Genomic DNA, 18,935 nt, shown 5'->3' with positions numbered 1-18,935 from the left:
GTGGTGGTGGTTCACACAACACTGGCAGGTGGTGGTGGTGGTTCACACAATACTGGCAGGTAGTGGTGGTGGTGGTGGTTCACACTACACTGGCAGGTGGTGGTGGTGGTTCACACAACACTGGCAGGTAGTGGTGGTGGTGGTGGTTCACACAACACTGGCAGGTGGTGGTGGTGGTGGTTCACACAACACTGGCAGGTGGTGGTGGTGGTGGTGCACACAACACTGGCAGGTGGTGGTGGTGGTTCACACAACACTGGCAGGTGGTGGTGGTGGTTCACACAACACTGGCAGGTGGTGGTGGTGGTTCACACAACACTGGCAGGTGGTGGTGGTGGTGGTTCACACTACACTGGCAGGTGGTGGTGGTGGTTCACACAACACTGGCAGGTAGTGGTGGTGGTTCACACAACACTGGCAGGTAGTGGTGGTGGTGGTGGTGGTTCACACAACACTGGCAGGTAGTGGTGGTGGTGGTGGTTCACACAACACTGGCAGGTAGTGGTAGTGGTGGTGGTTCACACAACACTGGCAGGTGGTGGTGGTTCACACAACACTGGCATGTGGTGGTGGTGGTGGTTCACACAACACTGGCAGGTGGTGGTGGTGGTGGTGGTTCACACAACACTGGCAGGTGGTGGTGGTGGTGGTGGTGGTTCACACAACACTGGCAGGTAGTGGTGGTGGTGGTGGTTCACGCTACACTGGCAGGTGGTGGTGGTGGTGGTGGTTCACACTACACTGGCAGGTGGTGGTGGTGGTGGTTCACGCTACACTGGCAGGTAGTGGTGGTGGTGGTGGTTCACACAACACTGGCAGGTGGTGGTGGTGGTGGTTCACACAACACTGGCAGGTGGTGGTGGTGGTTCACACAACACTGGCAGGTAGTGGTGGTGGTGGTGGTTCACACAACACTGGCAGGTAGTGGTGGTGGTGGTGGTTCACACAACACTGGCAGGTAGTGGTGGTGGTGGTGGTTCACACAACACTGGCAGGTGGTGGTGGTGGTGGTTCACACAACACTGGCAGGTGGTGGTGGTGGTGGTTCACACAACACTGGCAGGTAGTGGTGGTGGTGGCGGTTCACACAACACTGGCAGGTAGTGATGGTGGTTCACACAACACTGGCAGGTGGTGGTGGTGGTGGTTCACACAACACTGGCAGGTGGTGGTGGTGGTGGTTCACACAACACTGGCAGGTGGTGGTGGTGGTGGTTCACACAACACTGGCAGGTGGTGGTGGTGGTTCACACAACACTGGCAGGTAGTTCGCCTTTCCAGAGAATATAATTTAAGCTTTGTTAATCTTTCTTCATATGACAGGTTTCTAATTTGAGGGATTAATTTTGCCATACTATGCTGGACACGTCTAGTGAATTTATATCTATTCTATAATACGGCGACCAAAACTGAACTGCATAATCTAAATGGGGCCTAACCAGAGCAAAACATAGCTAAAGAACATCACCAGGTATCTTATTAGTAACGCTTCGATTAATAAATCCCAGTGTCCTATTTGCCTTATTACGAACATTTACGTGTTAAATTTTTGGTTTTAAATTCTTACTAATCATAACCCAGATCCCTTTCGCAATCCGACTTCGCAATCTCAACACCATCTAGCTCGTATCTTGTAACTCTATCATCATTACCTAGCCTCAGAACTTTACATTTATCAGCATTAAACTGCATCTGCCAATCCTTTGACCATTTCAAAGCCCTATTTATATCGTCTTGAAGTGATAGAGAGTATTTTTCCGTGTTTACTTCCCTCCCGATTATGAATTATCGGCAAATTTGCAAATATTGCTGCTGAAACCTGAATCTAAATCATTTATATATGTTATGAATAACAGAGGTCCCAGGACAGAGCCTTGAGGCACCCCACTTACAACATTTTCCCACTCTGACTTAACCACATTTATACTAACTCTCTGTTTCCTTTGGTATAGCCATGCCCTAATCCAACTTAACATGGCTCCCCCAATACCATGAGTTTTTTTTAATCAGTCTTTCATGTGGCACTGCATCAAAAGCTTTGATAACGTTAAGGTACATAACATCACAAACCTTACCACTATCAACTGCCTCAATTATGCTGGAATAAAATTATAGCAAATTTGTTAAACATGAACGGCCATTTGTAAACCCATGTTGTGAATCATTTATTAATTTGTTTTTCAAGATGAAGACGAATAGTATTTGCAATTGTCGAGTCAATTAACCTTCCCACAATAGACGTTAAGCTAATTAGCCAATAGTTTAACGTAAGTGATCTATCTCCTTTCTTGAAAATTGGATCCACATTAGCAACCTTCCATGACTCTGGCACTCTGCCTGACTCTAATAATTTATTAAATATGGTAGACAATGGTTCACAAAGCTCCTCTTTGCATTCTTTAAGCACCCTAGCAAACACTTCATCCGGCCCTGGGGATTTGTTTGGTTTGAGTTTCACTATTTTTATAATAACATCCTCCCTGGTAACTGCTAAACTAGTCAACCTGTCCTCGTCCCCACCCACATAGACTTGTTCGGCTGAAGGCATAGTGTTAAGTTCCTCTTTAGTAAATACAGATAAAATATTTATTAAAAATACTACTTATCTCCTCGTCATTATCCGTTATTTGACCTGTCTCAGTTTTTAATGGACCTATCCTTTCCCTAACCTTTGTTCGATATAACTGAAAGAACCCTTTAGGATTTGTCTTTGCTTGCCCTGCTATATGAACTTCATAGTTTCTTTTGCACTCCTTACAAATTCCTGTTCTAAACTGACTTTCCCATTCTTAATTCTTTTGTACTAAGCTCTCTTTCTCCCTATAAAGTTCTTCAGATCCTTTGTTATCCATTTCGAGTCATTAGTATTCTATTTATTCAATTTGTATGGTATACTACGTTCCTGTGCTTTACTTAGAATATTTTTAAATAAGTTATATTTTGAATCCACATCGAAATCCCTATTTACGTCACCTATCGCTGGGTTCACGTCTCGCTCCAAGACCAGCCCCCCTCTGCCCAAGACTTTCCAATCTATTTGACCCCAAAAAATTCTTAGGCTATTAAAATCAGCTTTTCGAAAATCTGGCACTTGAACAGAATTTTTCCCTGCAGATCTATTCCATTCTATACAAAATCTGATTTCTTTGTGATCACTGTTCCCTGGGTCACTCCCTATTTCGATGTCATTAATTTGTGTTTCCCTGTTAGTTAATACTAAGTTTAAAATATTATTTTCCCGCGTTGGTTCCTTAATGTGTTGAGTAAGAAAACAATCGTCAATTAATTCTAGAAAATTTTCTGCTTCATTATTCCCTGTTTTGTTAAGCCAGATTATTCCAATAAAATAAAGTCACCCATGACATAAATACTGTTAGACCTAGATGCTCTAGATATTTCATCCCATACATGCTTTGCTTCCATTCAGTTTAACTTCCAATCTGAATTAACATCAAGGGAGACGTGGCCATCTTGTCTAACCTCCCCCTCACTAATCCCTTGACCCTTGGGGGGTAACCTAGCCTCCCAGGTAGAAAACTGAACACTGTCTCAAAACTTAGATTGCACGCAAGTATCCAATACAAGACTACATCATTTATCAACAGCTAAACTGTAACAGCCACCTGTCACTTCCCACGTGGGCTCCCCTCCACGTGTGTTCCCCTACACGTCAATAAAGCTCTGGTGTACTAATTTTATGATGTATTACAGTACACGTGGTGCCCATCTGCCTGCCTCTCAACCCCCAGAAGGACCTGGGCTTCAGCGAGCAGCAGTTTATTGGGAAGTCTGCCTGGGCGGCCGGCTGGGGCACCACCTCCAGAGGTTAGTGTCTCACGTGTACAGTGTCACACTGTGTACAGTGTGACACTGTGTATAGTGTCTCACGCTATGTACAGTGCCTGCACCACAACACTTTTTATGAGAGAGTATAAGTGTGTATGAGTACTCACCTAGTTGTGCTTGCGAGGTTGAGCTTTAGCTCTTTGGTCCCTTCTCACAACTGTAATCAACTATTGTACAGGTTTCTGAGAATATTGGCCTTTGTGTAAGGAATATGAGAAGTGGGAGTAAATGTTTATGTGAGGGCAGAATTGTGCATAAAAACGTGAAAATGTGTATTAGGGATGGGGAGTGTATGAGAGACGGGAAGTGTATGAGAGAGGGGAAGAGTGTATGAGAGGGGGAAGAGTGTATGAGAGAGGGGAAGTGTGTATGAGAGAGGGGAACAGTGTATGAGAGAGGGGAAGTGTGTATGAAAGAGGGGAAGTGTGTATGAGAGAGGGGAAGTGTGTATGAGAGAGGGGAAGTGTGTATGAGAGAGGGGAAGTGTGTATGAGAGAGGGGAAGTGTATGAAAAAGGTTAACAGTGTATGAGAGAGGGTAACAGTGTATGAGAGGGGAAGAGTGTATGAGAGAGGGGAAGAGTGTATGAGAGAGGGGAAGTGTGTATGAGAGAGGGGAACAGTGTATGAGAGGGGAAGTGTGTATGAGAGAGGGGAAGAGTGTATGAGAGAGGGGAAGTGTGTATGAGAGAGGGGAACAGTGTATGAGAGAGGGGAAGTGCGTATGAGAGAGGGGAACAGTGTATGAGAGAGGGGAACAGTGTATGAGAGAGGGGAAGTGTATGAGAGAGGGGAAGAGTGTATGAGAGAGGGGAAGTGTGTATGAGAGAGGGGAACAGTGTATGAGAGAGGGGAAGTGTGTATGAGAGAGGGGAACAGTGTATGAGAGAGGAGAACAGTGTATGAGAGAGGGGAACAGTGTATGAGAGAGGGGAAGTGTGTATGAGAGAGGGGAACAGTGTATGAGAGAGGGGAAGTGTGTATGAGAGAGGGGAACAGTGTATGAGAGAGGGGAGCAGTGTATGAGAGAGGGGAACAGTGTATGAGAGAGGGGAACAGTGTATGAGAGAGGGGAAGTGTGTATGAGAGAGGGTAACAGTGTATGAGAGAGGGGAAGAGTGTATGAGAGAGGGGAAGAGTGTATGAGAGAGGGGAAGAGTGTATAAAAGAGGGGAAGTGTGTATGAGAGAGGGTAACAGTGTATGAGAGAGGGTAACAGTGTATGAGAGAGGGGAAGAGTGTATGAGAGAGGGGAAGAGTGTATGAGAGAGGGGAAGAGTGTATGAGAAAGGGTAACAGTGTATGAGAAAGGGTAACAGTGTATGAGAGAGGGTAACAGTGTATGAGAAAGGGTAACAGTGTATGAGAGAGGGTAACAGTGTATGAGAGAGGGGAACAGTGTATGAGAGAGGGGAACAGTGTATGAGAGAGGGGAACAGTGTATGAGAGAGGGGAACAGTGTATGAGAGAGGGGAACAGTGTATGAGAGAGGGTAACACTGTATGAGAGAGGGTAACAGTGTATGAGAGAGGGGAACAGTGTATGAGAGAGGGGAACAGTGTATGAGAGAGGGGAACAGTGTATGAGAGAGGGTAACACTGTATGAGAGAGGGTAACAGTGTATGAGAGAGGGGAACAGTGTATGAGAGAGGGTAACAGTGTATGAGAGAGGGGAACAGTGTATGAGAGAGGGGAACAGTGTATGAGAGAGGAGAACAGTGTATGAGAGAGGAGAACAGTGTATGAGAGAGGGTAACAGTGTATGAGAGAGGGGAACAGTGTATGAGAGAGGGTAACAGTGTATGAGAGAGGAGAACAGTGTATGAGAGAGGAGAACAGTGTATGAGAGAGGGGAACAGTGTATGAGAGAGGAGAACAGTGTATGAGAGGGGGGAAGCAGGAGAATTGCAAACTATAGCATCATTTAATTTCTTATATATTACCTTCAACATTAAGAATTCTAAACTGTTAATAATGAAATTATATTGAGTTGGTAAAAATAATAAACGTGAAGGTGTTGTGCTCTAGGGAACAAGTTCTGGAGTTTGCAAAATGTGTTCACAGCTAATCGGTGAACTTTATTGAGAATCTGTTCAATTTTTAACGAGATCCTACTCAATTATGTTCGCCTTACAAGATGTTTCATCCAGTCCCATGTTAATTAATTATAAATTTTCTTATCTCAAACTGATTTAGAGCATTTCAACCCCATTTTTAACAACACAGAAACTTCTCAACTGTTTAATTCTCCATTTTAATGCAGAAGTTATACTGTATCAAATGCATGAATAAATTTTATTGCACGGATATTTTATTTCATTTTATTTATTTTATTTATTTATATACAAGAAGGTACATTGGGTTTGTGAGAATACATAGCATAGTACAGTATTTACACTCTTGTAAAGCCACTAGTACGCGCAGCATTTCGGGCAGGTCCTTAATCTAACAGATAATTTTAAGTAGGTAAATTCTAGCAGAATTAATAAAATGATAACAGATACATTGCAAGAAAAAAAATGAGATGAGATAGATTAGTAAGTATATTAAAGCACATTGGTATATTAAAGCTCTGATTGATTACATTGACAGCTTGATTGGTAATTTAAACAAGATTAATAGACAACATACAGCAGATTGACAGCACATATAAGAAGACAGCAATAATCACAATGGTAAAGATGTTCAGATTGGGTACATAAAGATTGGGAGATTGGGTAGCAATAGATACAGTGCAATTTTAAAGCAACAAGGTATAAAACTATGAAGATGAAATTAGGTACTTTTTAGTTTTGTTATTAAATGACACAAAAGTTGGACAGCTTTTCAATTCAATAGGGAGTGAGTTCCATAGACTGGGTCCCTTTATTTGCATAGAGTGTTTACACACATTAAGTTTGACTCTGGGGATATCAAAGAGATATTTATTTCTGGTGTGGTGATAATGGGTCCTATTACATCTGTCCAGGGAGAGTTTCAGAGCAGGATTTGCATTTAAGAACAGGGTTTTGTAAATGTAATTGATACAAGAGAATTTGTGGAGTGAGATTATGTTTAGCATGTTTAGGGAGTTAAACAGGGGGCTGAGTGTTGTCTGAAAGCAGAATTTGTTATTAATCTGATGGACTTGACTGATGATGGACTTGAGGTGGTAAGCAGTGATAGAACTCCATGCACAGATACCATAATTAAGATAGGGATAGATTAGTGCATAATATAGAGAGAGATGAGAGCAGAGTTAGGTACATAATATCTAACTTTCTAGAGTATACCAATTGTTTTAGAGACTTCCTTAGTTATGTGTTGTATGTGGGTGCTGAAGTTGAGTCTCTTGTCTAGGAATAGGCCAAGAAACTTGCCATCATTTTTATTGCTAATGTTTACATTGTCTATCTGAAGCTGAATTGCATTTGTAGATTTGCTTCCGAATAAGATGTTGTAGGTCTTTTCTATGTTAAGTGTTAGTTTGTTGGTTGACATCCATAAGTGGACTTTTTTTAGTTAATTATTAAGAACATTATTTAGTGTATGTGGGTTGACAACAAACAAAATAGGTTTCAGAATGTTAGAGACATTAGGCAGATCATTGATGTATATAAGAAATAGAAGAGGTCCCAAGATGCTGTCCTGTGGCTCTCCAATGGTTATTGGTAGAGTGGGAGAGGTTATATTACTGATGGCTACACATTGGTGTCTATCACTAAGATAGGATTGGATATTGTCCAGTGTATGGCCTCGGATTCCATAATGATGGAGTTCACATAAGAAGTAATTGTGATTAACTGTATCAAAGGCCTTTATCAGGTCAATGAAGAGTCCAATTGAAAACTCATTTTTGTCAAGGGCTGAGTAAATTATATCAAGGAGACTAATAATCGCATCGTTGGTACTCTTTTGGGAGCGGAAGCCAAACTGACAGGGGCTAAGAATGTCAAATTTTACGAGGTAGGAGTAGAGCTATTGGTAGACAACTTTTTATCTATTAATTCTTGCTTAATTATCAATTCCAGATTCGTCAGAGTTCATTCGACTCAACCCTCTGCAGCAAGTGCAGTTGCCCATCCAAAACTCGCAATATTGTGAGACTCTGAGACAAGGTTATCCGGACCGTCGCATGGTGCTGTGTGCAGGTGGAGAGGGCAAGGACACCTGCAGGGGGGACTCTGGTAAGTGTGGAAGACAAGGACACCTGCAGGGGGGGGGACTCTGGTAAGTGTGGAGGACAAGGACACCTGCAGGGGGGACTCTGGTAAGTGTGGAGGACCAGGACACCTGCAGGGGGGGACTCTGGTAAGTGTGGAGGACAAGGACACCTGCAGGGGGGACTCTGGTAAGTGTGGAGGACAAGGACACCTGCAGGGGGACTCTGGTAAGTGTGGAGGACCAGGACACCTGCAGGGGGGGGGGACTCTGGTAAGTGTGGAGGACAAGGACACCTGCAGGGGGGACTCTGGTAAGTGTGGAGGACCAGGACACCTGCAGGGGGGGGGGGACTCTGGTAAGTGTGGAGGACCAGGACACCTGCAGGGGGGGGGGACTCTCTTAAGTGTGGAGGACAAGGACACCTGCAGGGGGGACTCTGGTAAGTGGGGAGGACAAGGCCACCTGCAGGGGGGACTCTGGCAAGTGGGGAGGACAAGGACACCTGCAGGGGGGGGGGGACTCTGGTAAGTGGGGAGGACCAGGACACCTGCAGGGGGGGACTCTGGTAAGTGTGCAGGACAAGGACACCTGCAGGGGGGGGGTGACTCTGGTAAGTGTGGAGGACAAGGACACCTGCAGGGGGGGGGGGACTCTGGTAAGTGGGGAGGACCAGGACACCTGCAGGGGGGGGGACTCGTAAGTGGTGAGGACAAGGACACCTGCAGGGGGGGGGACTCTGGTAAGTGTGGAGGACAAGGACACCTGCAGAGGGGACTCTGGTAAGTGGGGAGGACAAGGACACCTGCAGGGGGGACTCTGGTAAGTGTGGAGGACAAGGACACCTGCAGGGGGGGGGGGGACTCTGGTAAGTGGGGAGGACAAGGACACCTGAAGGGGGGGGGACTCTGGTAAGTGGGGAGGACAAGGACACCTGCAGGGGGGGGACTCTGGTAAGTGGGGAGGACAAGGACACCTGCAGGGGGGGGACTCTGGTAAGTGGGGAGGACCAGGACACCTGCAGGGGGGGGACTCTCGTAAGTGGTGAGGACAAGGACACCTGCAGGGGGGGGACTCTCGTAAGTAGTGAGGACAAGGACACCTGCAGGGGGGGGACTCTCGTAAGTGGGGAGGACCAGGACACCTGCAGGGGGGGGGGGACTCTGGTAAGTGTGGAGGACCAGGACACCTGCAGGGGGGGGGGACTCTGGTAAGTGGGGAGGACCAGGACACCTGCAGGGGGGGGGACTCTCGTAAGTGGTGAGGACAAGGACACCTGCAGGGGGGGGACTCTCGTAAGTGGTGAGGACAAGGACACCTGCAGGGGGGGGACTCTAGTAAGTGGGGAGGACAAGGACACCTGCAGGGGGGGGACTCTGGTAAGTGGTGAGGACCAGGACACCTGCAGGGGGGGGGACTCGTAAGTGGTGAGGACAAGGACACCTGCAGGGGGGGGGACTCTAGTAAGTGGGGAGGACAAGGACACCTGCAGGGGGGGGACTCTGGTAAGTGGGGAGGACAAGGACACCTGCAGGGGGGGGGGGACTCTGGTAAGTGTGGAGGACAAGGACACCTGCAGGGGGGGGACTCTGGTAAGTGGGGAGGACAAGGACACCTGCAGGGGGGGGGGGGGACTCTGGTAAGTGGGGAGGACCAGGACACCTGCAGGGGGGGGGGACTCTGGTAAGTGTGGAGGACCAGGACACCTGCAGGGGGGACTCTGGTAAGTGGGGAGGTCAAGGACACCTGCAGGGGGGGGTCTCTGGTAAGTGGGGAGGACAAGGACACCTGCAGGGGGGGGGGACTCTGGTAAGTGGGAGGACAAGGACACCTGCAGGGGGGGGGGACTCTGGTAAGTGGGGAGGACAAGGACACCTGCAGGGGGGGGGGACTCTGGTAAGTGTGGAGGACAAGGACACCTGCAGGGGGGGGGACTCTGGTAAGTGGGGAGGACCAGGACACCTGCAGGGGGGGGGGACTCTGGTAAGTGGGGAGGACAAGGACACCTGCAGGGGGGGGTGACTGGTAAGTGTGGAGGACAAGGACACCTGCAGGGGGGGGGGGACTCTGGCAAGTGTGGAGGACAAGGACACCTGCAGGGGGGGGGACTCTGGTAAGTGTGGAGGACAAGGACACCTGCAGGGGGGGGACTCTGGTAAGTGGGGAGGACAAGGACACCTGCAGGGGGGGGGGGACTCTGGTAAGTGTGGAGGACAAGGACATCTGCAGGGGGGGGGGGGACTCTGGTAAGTGTGGAGGACAAGGACATCTGCAGGGGGGGGGGACTCTGGTAAGTGTGGAGGACAAGGACACCTGCATGGGGGGGGGACTCTGGTAAGTGGGGAGGATCAGGACACCTGCAGGGGGGGGACTGGTAAGTGTGGAGGACCAGGACACCTGCAGGGGGGGGGGGGGACTCTGGTAAGTGGGGAGGATCAGGACACCTGCAGGGGGGGGGGACTCTGGTAAGTGGGGAGGACAAGGACACCTGCAGGGGGGGGGACTCTGGTAAGTGTGGAGGACAAGGACACCTGCAGGGGGGGGACTCTGGTAAGTGGGGAGGACAAGGACACCTGCAGGGGGGGGACTCTGGTAAGTGGGAGGACAAGGACACCTGCAGGGGGGACTCTGGTAAGTGTGGAGGACAAGGACACCTGCAGGGGGGGGGACTCTGGTAAGTGGGGAGGACAAGGACACCTGCAGGGGGGGGGACTCTGGTAAGTGGGGAGGACAAGGACACCTGCAGGGGGGGGACTCTGGTAAGTGTGGAGGACAAGGACACCTGCAGGGGGGGGGACTCTGGTAAGTGTGGAGGACCAGGACACCTGCAGGGGGGGGACTCTGGTAAGTGGGAGGACAAGGACACCTGCAGGGGGGGGGGGACTCTGGTAAGTGTGGAGGACAAGGACACCTGCAGGGGGGGGACTCTGGTAAGTGGGGAGGACAAGGACACCTGCAGGGGGGGGGGACTCTGGTAAGTGGGGAGGACAAGGACACCTGCAGGGGGGGGGACTCTGGTAAGTGGGGAGGACAAGGACACCTGCAGGGGGGGGGACTCTGGTAAGTGTGGAGGACCAGGACACCTGCAGGGGGGGGACTCTGGTAAGTGTGGAGGACAAGGACACCTGCAGGGGGGGGACTCTGGTAAGTGGGGAGGACAAGGACACCTGCAGGGGGGGGGGACTCTGGTAAGTGGGGAGGACCAGGACACCTGCAGGGGGGGGGGACTCTGGTAAGTGGGGAGGACAAGTACACCTGCAGGGGGGGGGGACTCTGGTAAGTGGGGAGGACAAGGACACCTGCAGGGGGGGTGGACTCTGGTAAGTGTGGAGGACAAGGACATCTGCAGGGGGGGGGGGACTCTGGTAAGTGTGGAGGACCAGGACACCTGCAGGGGGGGGACAAGGACACCTGCAGGGGGGACTCTGGTAAGTGTGGAGGACAAGGACACCTGCAGGGGGGACTCTGGTAAGTGGGGAGGACAAGGACACCTGCAGGGGGGGGGGACTCTGGTAAGTGTGGAGGACAAGGACACCTGCAGGGGGGACTGGTAAGTGTGGAGGACCAGGACACCTGCAGGGGGGGGGGACTCTGGTAAGTGGGGAGGACAAGGACACCTGCAGGGGGGACTCTGGTAAGTGTGGAGGACAAGGACACCTGCAGGGGGGACTCTGGTAAGTGGGGAGGACAAGGACACCTGCAGGGGGGGGACTCTGGTAAGTGTGGAGGACAAGGACACCTGCAGGGGGGACTGGTAAGTGTGGAGGACCAGGACACCTGCAGGGGGGGGACTCTGGTAAGTGGGGAGGACAAGGACACCTGCAGGGGGGGGGGGGGACTCTGGTAAGTGTGGAGGACAAGGACATCTGCAGGGGGGGGGGGACTCTGGTAAGTGTGGAGGACAAGGACATCTGCAGGGGGGGGGGACTCTGGTAAGTGTGGAGGACCAGGACACCTGCAGGGGGGGGGACTCTGGTAAGTGGGGAGGACAAGGACACCTGCAGGGGGGGGGGACTCTGGTAAGTGGGGAGGACCAGGAGACCTGCAGGGGGGGGGGGACTCTCGTAAGTGGTGAGGACAAGGACACCTGCAGGGGGGGGGGGGACTCTGGTAAGTGTGGAGGACAAGGACACCTGCAGGGGGGGGGGACTCTGGTAAGTGTGGAGGACAAGGACACCTGCAGGGGGGGGACTCTGGTAAGTGTGGAGGACAAGGACACCTGCAGGGGGGGGACTCTGGTAAGTGTGGAGGACAAGGACACCTGCAGGGGGGGGGACTCTGGTAAGTGTGGAGGACAAGGACACCTGCAGGGGGGGGACTCTGGTAAGTGGGGAGGACAAGGACACCTGCAGGGGGGGGACTCTGGTAAGTGGGGAGGACAAGGACACCTGCAGGGGGGGGACTCTGGTAAGTGTGGAGGACAAGGACACCTGCAGGGGGGGGACTCTGGTAAGTGTGGAGGACAAGGACACCTGCAGGGGGGGGGACTCTGGTAAGTGTGGAGGACAAGGACACCTGCAGGGGGGGGACTCTGGTAAGTGTGGAGGACAAGGACACCTGCAGGGGGGGGGACTCTGGTAAGTGGGGAGGACCAGGACACCTGCAGGGGGGGGACTCTGGTAAGTGTGGAGGACAAGGACACCTGCAGGGGGGGGGACTCTGGTAAGTGGGGAGGACCAGGACACCTGTAGAGAAAACCAGTATGGTGGGAAGATTCTTGTAATGGTTCTCTGATAACCTCATTCCTCTGGTTCCCACTCTGATAGCCTCGTTCCACTGGTTCCTTCACTGATAGCCCCATCAACCATGAATAATATATCGATATATATCGATAGCCTCAACAATATAATCCCTAATATTCTCCATATTAACAGTAGGATCTTGTTACAGGCGGGCCCCTGGCCTTCACCAACACCGGGGGCACCAGGCACTTCGTGGTTGGCATTACCAGCCGGGGCCCCAGAGAGTGCGGCTCCACCAACACCCAGGGACTCTACACCAATGTGGCCTTCTATGCTTCTTGGATCACCAATAACTTGAAGCCGTAAATGTTACTTCCGTTAACAACAAGAGCCTTCACCCGAGTACGTCTCAACCTACAACAACAAGAGCCTTCACCCGAGTACATCTCAACCTACAACAACAAGAGCCTTCACCCGAGTACGTCTCAACCTACAACAACAAGAGCCTTCACCAGAGTACGTCTCAACCTACAACAACAAGAGCCTTCACCAGAGTACGTCTCAACCTACAACAACAAGAGCCTTCACCAGAGTACGTCTCAACATACAACAACAAGAGCCTTCACCCGAGTACATCTCAACCTACAACAACAAGAGCCTTCACCCGAGTACATCTCAACATACAACAACAAGAGCCTTCACTAGAGTACGTCTCAACCTACAACAACAAGAGCCTTCACCAGAGTACGTCTCAACCTACAACAACAAGAGCCTTCACCAGAGTACGTCTCAACATACAACAACAAGAGCCTTCACCAGAGTACGTCTCAACCTACAACAACAAGAGCCTTCACTAGAGTACGTCTCAACATACAACAACAACAGCAACCTTCACTAGAGTACGTCACAACATAAAAAGAATTGTGAATACCTTTCACCATATGGCATTAACCCCGCCAACATCCATGTTAGTCGGATTCAATGTGTTTTTATACCTCTGTTTGAGTTCATTTTGACCGAATACCGTAAGTGTTCTGTCTCTGTTATCCTCATTACCGGCTCCTGATCAATGTTCTGTATACAGATAAAAAAAATTTACATAATATTCTGAAATAGTTTTAATCAGCTATACAGTACATATATAACACGTCGAAATACTTCCTGCTTGTTAATGTAAGATGGGGTGTCTTTGTTCACCTGCCTGTTGTGAAGCATGAATTGAAGAGGGTGCCACTCTGCTTGGGGGTTCCACTTTGCTGGAGGTGCCACTCTTCTGGGTGCTACTCTGTAGAGGGTGCCACCCGCCAAACACACACCGAAACTACGACGTTGGTACAACGTTTGAACAAGTTTTAACACCTAACCAGTTATAACAACCAATATAGCAAGTTGTAACAACGTTCTAATACGTCATAAACACGTTAAGCCAAGATGTAACAACTTTATTACAAGTTGTAACAAGCGGAAAATAGAGACAGTTTCGGTTTGTGTTTCCAGGGCAATAGTCTTTGCTTGAAATCTATCACATCATAGGCTAACACAAAGCCTATGCCTTAGGCTCATCACTAAAATTTGTGGAGTGAGATTATGTTTAGCATGTTAAGGGAGTTAAACAAGGGGGCTGAGTGTTGTCTGAAAGCAGAATTTGTTATTATTCTGATAGCAGATTTTTTCTAAACTTCTACTTTCTAAATTTAGTTCTAATTTCTAAATTTAGTTTCTAAATTAAGCAACTGACATATGTAGAGAGCTAGTGTCACAATTTATATGTTTGTCCTGCACACCGCCCCCCATCCAGTGGGCAGCGGTGGATAGGTTACAATCACTTAGTTACTACCTACAGTTAGCAAACTGGGGCTATTTGGCTAAAATTTCTGGTAGTAGATCATTTTGAATGAAAGATTTACACATTGGTTATAGAATTGTCTCTAAATTCACGTATCTTTTCGCACTCCATCACATAGTGACGGAGGGTGTGCGAATAATTTTGTTGACACAGTTTACATTTGGTCAGGTCTACATCAGCAGATAATGAGAATTACCAGAGATACTTGTAACCGAGTCTAAGCCGAGCAGTAGTAACATCTAGAAGTCTGCTGATTTTATTGGCTGATCCAGAGATGTGTGGCTCTTCTTGCATGATAGCATGATGATAGATGGAATTACTGGTGTCAATTTCACTTTGCCTCAGATCTACAAGATCTTGTTGAAGTTCTCGGTGTACTGCTGCTCTCAGATTGCTCATTGACAATCCAAGGTTACACTCAACGGCTCCTTTAAAGGCAGATTCTTTGGCTAACTTATCAGCTCTATCATGCATTCGAAGGCCAACATGAGATGGAGACCACATGAAATGGACACTGTTACCATCCTTAATAATTTTGTTGTATTTGTGTCTAGCTTCGGACACGAGCATGTTACAGTTATGTCTTAAAGAGTTGAGAGCATTTAAGGATGATAAGGAGTCACTTACAATTAATGTATCAAGTTTGGAGACTTGTACACATTTCAGTGCAAGGAGCAAGGCAAATAGTTCAGTCTGAAGGGTAGAGGGTGGGTGGAGGCAAGCCTCCTGCTGAGTTTGCTGTAGTTAGGGGTTATCTGTGAGAGTGACCTGTACATTTTCTGTGTGGACGGAGTGGTAGCACTGGTAGTAGTTCAGGGTGGACTATGGTGAATGGATTGCTAGGTGCAGCATGCGTTTCTGCAGAAATTTGAACGGTAGGAAATCTGCGATTAGTCCTCAGAGTGATGCTGGGATGGTAATGGATGGAAGTTTATCGTGAGAAAGATTACTTTGGAGTATTTTAACTAAAACACGTCTGTTACCTTGTGCCAGATGTGTGATTACAAGGATGTAGGATGTGACTCTTCCAAAAATGATATCCTGAAATTTACCTGAGGGGCCACTAATACTAGTGACCTCGATGAGGACATGAAGCCGGCGACTTGTCAAAGGTCCCCCCCATTTGCCCTGATGATCTTTTCCAGTTGTATTTTAAAACCCAACAGAATTGTGACATTTACGGGTTCGGCGGGTAAGTGTTTCCATGGGTTTATAACCTTGTGGGTGAAAAAGCATCTCCTGTTCTCAGTCCTACATTGTGGCGTGTTGAGCTTGAAACCGTTGCTCCTGGTTTGTGTTACTTCTGACCGTTTGAAGAAATTGTCTGGATCAACATCATTCAAATTGTTCAGTATTTTAAAAGTTTCAATGAGATCCGCAAAGTCATGCCTGGTTTGTAGTGTTGTTAGCCCTGTGGCCCTCAACCGTTCCTGATACGTGAGTTGACTTAGTTCTGGAATGATTTTTGTTGCCCGGTGTTGCACTTTCTCCAGAGAAACTATGCCATTCTGAAGATGAGGTCTCCATGCCTGATGCAATCATCCAAATGGGGGACAGGGAAGCAAGCCCTGTCAAGCCCCCCTCCCACCCCACCCCCCCCAAAAATATATAGGTATCAGAGATTTATACAATTTAATCACTACCTTCTTTACCTTAATTAAGGTAAAGGTACGCTTGATTATTCCTCGGGTTTGTTAGTATTTTGTACTGCCGCTCCCACTTGTTGTGCAACTCTCAGTAAATGTTGAATTCTGACTCCAATGTACTTTTCTTCATCAATCTGTTGTAAGGTAATGATGTTAATTTGGTAGTTGGGACGTGGATGGTTGTGCCCCACATGCAAGGTCTTGCATTTATGGACATTAAAAAGCATTTGCCAGTCCTCTGACCATTTGTGGAGTTCATGTAGATCTCTTTGCAAGGTCTCAATATCACCTTCGCTTCCCACTTAACCATAGATCTTAGTGTCATCTGCAAATTTGATGGAGGACCTGCTGTGTGCACTGCAACACACACAGGAGTGGGTGGTGGGTGGTGGTGTGGGCCTGGCCGCAGTGGCGCCCACCCAGCTCACCCTCGCCGTCTGCTGTACGAGGTGAACACCGCCGTCCTCCAGGTGGTGACCACAACTCTGTTGACTCGCACTATCACCAGCTTCCCCCAGTGGGTCGGCGAGTAATTACAGGAAGAAAGATTCAGTAGAGGACAAAAAAAAAAGAGTGCACTCTAAGAGTCACGACGCACCCACAGAAGGTGATCTGCCTGCTGCACAATTGGGCCTCTTCCGGCTAGACGTGGGGCTGATCACCTAGTACAGTCCAACATGACCTGAGATAGAAGAACCGTCCACACCCACACTCGTTACCGATGATGCCTAAACAGCATCTACACGCTCCTTACCCTCTACTCCCCATCGCTCTCCCTCACAGTTATGGGCCTGCAATATATCCGCCAGCAGCTTTCTACGTTCTTGTACGGGCAGAACCTTCATCGAATGGGGGAACGAACGCCACCAGCCGAGAAGAGGAGCAAGCACCCGCACCAACCACTACCGACGGAAGATCCCAGCCACACTGGGCCTCACAAGTTCAGTCTGATCCCGAGGAACCGTCTCCCACATCGTCCACCACAGGCGGCGCGAGGTGCACTTCTGCAGAAACTATGCTACGAATACCACAGCACCTTCCGATACCTTCCTCATACTCGAAGCCACAAAGTTGACTCCATGTGCCACAGGACGCTCCGCTAACAGGCAGTGTTGACTTGTACACATGACAGGAGTCCTCGCTACACTCACAGGCAGGAGACCCTTCGTCGCCCGTCACCGGACCTGAACACCGGGAGTCTTCAGCGGCACAAAGTCAGATTCTCTGATGACATTTACCCGATCTGCCGCGTCCACCAGACAAGCCGCGGCAACGTGCCCCGAGACTCCACACCGATAACACGTCCGGGGCTGAACACAATACACTCTGTGGAGAGTAAACACCGACACTGAAGAGGGTACTCCCCGTACAAGGGGGCACCTGTAGCGCTTGGCTTCCTTGGAATAAACACTTCACAGGTCAGGAGGTAATCCTGTTCCAACGAATGTCCAGCACCTTCCCAAAACGCCCAGAGAGCCTCATCAGTACACATTTCGACATTTAAAAAGATGCGTTTCGCACTACTACATAAGTCTTCGAGATTAACACTAATCATTTTCACTGCACCTGCCCCACAAGGCCAGGGTGAAGGATTTGCCTTCACAACTGCCCATGGAATCTAGAAAGATGCACTCCTGCCGGAATTTCCCCACATCTCGCCTCACCCGTAAAGTTGTAGACTTACAAAATCCCTCATCTGGATATGTAGCACATTAACAAGGGCATTCCCAGGTTTTGCCCCGGACCCCGCACCAAGTAAGGCATCAACACATAGACGTGCAACAAGCACGGTTAGTGCGAGTGGCGGACACCAGGTGCAGAGCTCACCATTACTATCAAGGCCTGCTGACCCGAACTGGGGGGTGGGGGGGGGGAGCTATTCAGGTGGTTAATGTTAAATATTTGCTCTAGTGACTTATTAATTCTTTATAGTAAACGCGGCCAGGACTGGAGGTGTTTAAAGTCAGCAATATTTAGAGTGCGGAAGTTATGTGGTCACGGCCCACTTTATCATACATTAATATTACAAGATGCTTCATTATAATTTACTCCATTCATGTCAACACCTTTAACCATTTATATTACATAAATACACTCCACACTAATGCCGCTCTAGCTATACAGAAAACGAGCAAATTCCCCATGTCCTCTGCAGGGAGCCGGTGGCTGAGCGGATAGAGCACTGGACGCGTGATCCTGTGGTCCCGGGTTCAATCCCGGGCGCCGGCGAGAAACAATGGGCAGAGTTTCTTTCACCATGATGCTCCTGTTACCTAGCAGTAAATAGGTACCTGGAAGTTAGTCAGCTGTCACGGGCTGCTTCCTGGGGGTGAAGACCGGGCCGCGGGGACACTAAAGCCCCGAAATCATCTCAAGATAACCTCAAGATAACCTCGGAGACCGGTGTGAGGGCGTCTGGACGCGGGGCAGCTGTATCAAACTACCCACGCCACCTGGTAATTGTATTTAAAATATCCTCCTTTTCTGGATGCTAAAGTCATCCTATACAACAAGTAATCTGCTTTAGTGGCAGAAAATTCGCGAAGGTATATATATTCAACACCTTGAGGTGCTTCCGGGGCTTAGCGTCCCCGCGGCCCGGTCGTCGACCAGGCCTCCTGGTTGCTGGACTGATCAACCAGGCTGTTGGACGCCCCATCCATTTAACGTATTAATGAACAGAATAGCATCAGGAACGTCCTGTGAGGATCACGGCCATTAAATGCTGATGAAATGTTTATACAAGGAACCTGTGTAAGAATATTCAGACTGCCTT

The 18,935-nt window shown here is 49.0% G+C and overlaps 1 protein-coding gene across 2 annotated transcripts in view; it reads left to right on the top strand.

Moving 5' to 3' along the window:
* The window catches only part of LOC123760858 (phenoloxidase-activating factor 3), a 67,720-nt gene extending 53,948 nt beyond the window's left edge, over window positions 1-13,772 (top strand). For both annotated transcript variants that reach the window (XM_069329637.1, XM_069329630.1), the window contains 3 exons: window positions 3,712-3,825; window positions 7,856-8,011; window positions 12,876-13,772. In XM_069329637.1, the coding sequence (XP_069185738.1) occupies window positions 3,712-3,825; window positions 7,856-8,011; window positions 12,876-13,033 (428 nt within the window). In that variant the 3' untranslated portion in view covers window positions 13,034-13,772. The remainder of the gene's footprint in view (window positions 1-3,711; window positions 3,826-7,855; window positions 8,012-12,875) is intronic.
* The last annotated feature ends 5,163 nt before the right edge of the window (window positions 13,773-18,935 follow it).

Source organism: Procambarus clarkii, chromosome 3, assembly GCF_040958095.1.
Source record: "Procambarus clarkii isolate CNS0578487 chromosome 3, FALCON_Pclarkii_2.0, whole genome shotgun sequence".
Taxonomy (NCBI): Eukaryota; Metazoa; Arthropoda; class Malacostraca; order Decapoda; family Cambaridae; genus Procambarus; species Procambarus clarkii.
Note: the sequence above shows the minus strand (reverse complement) of the source record. Positions and strands in the feature narration are given on the sequence as shown.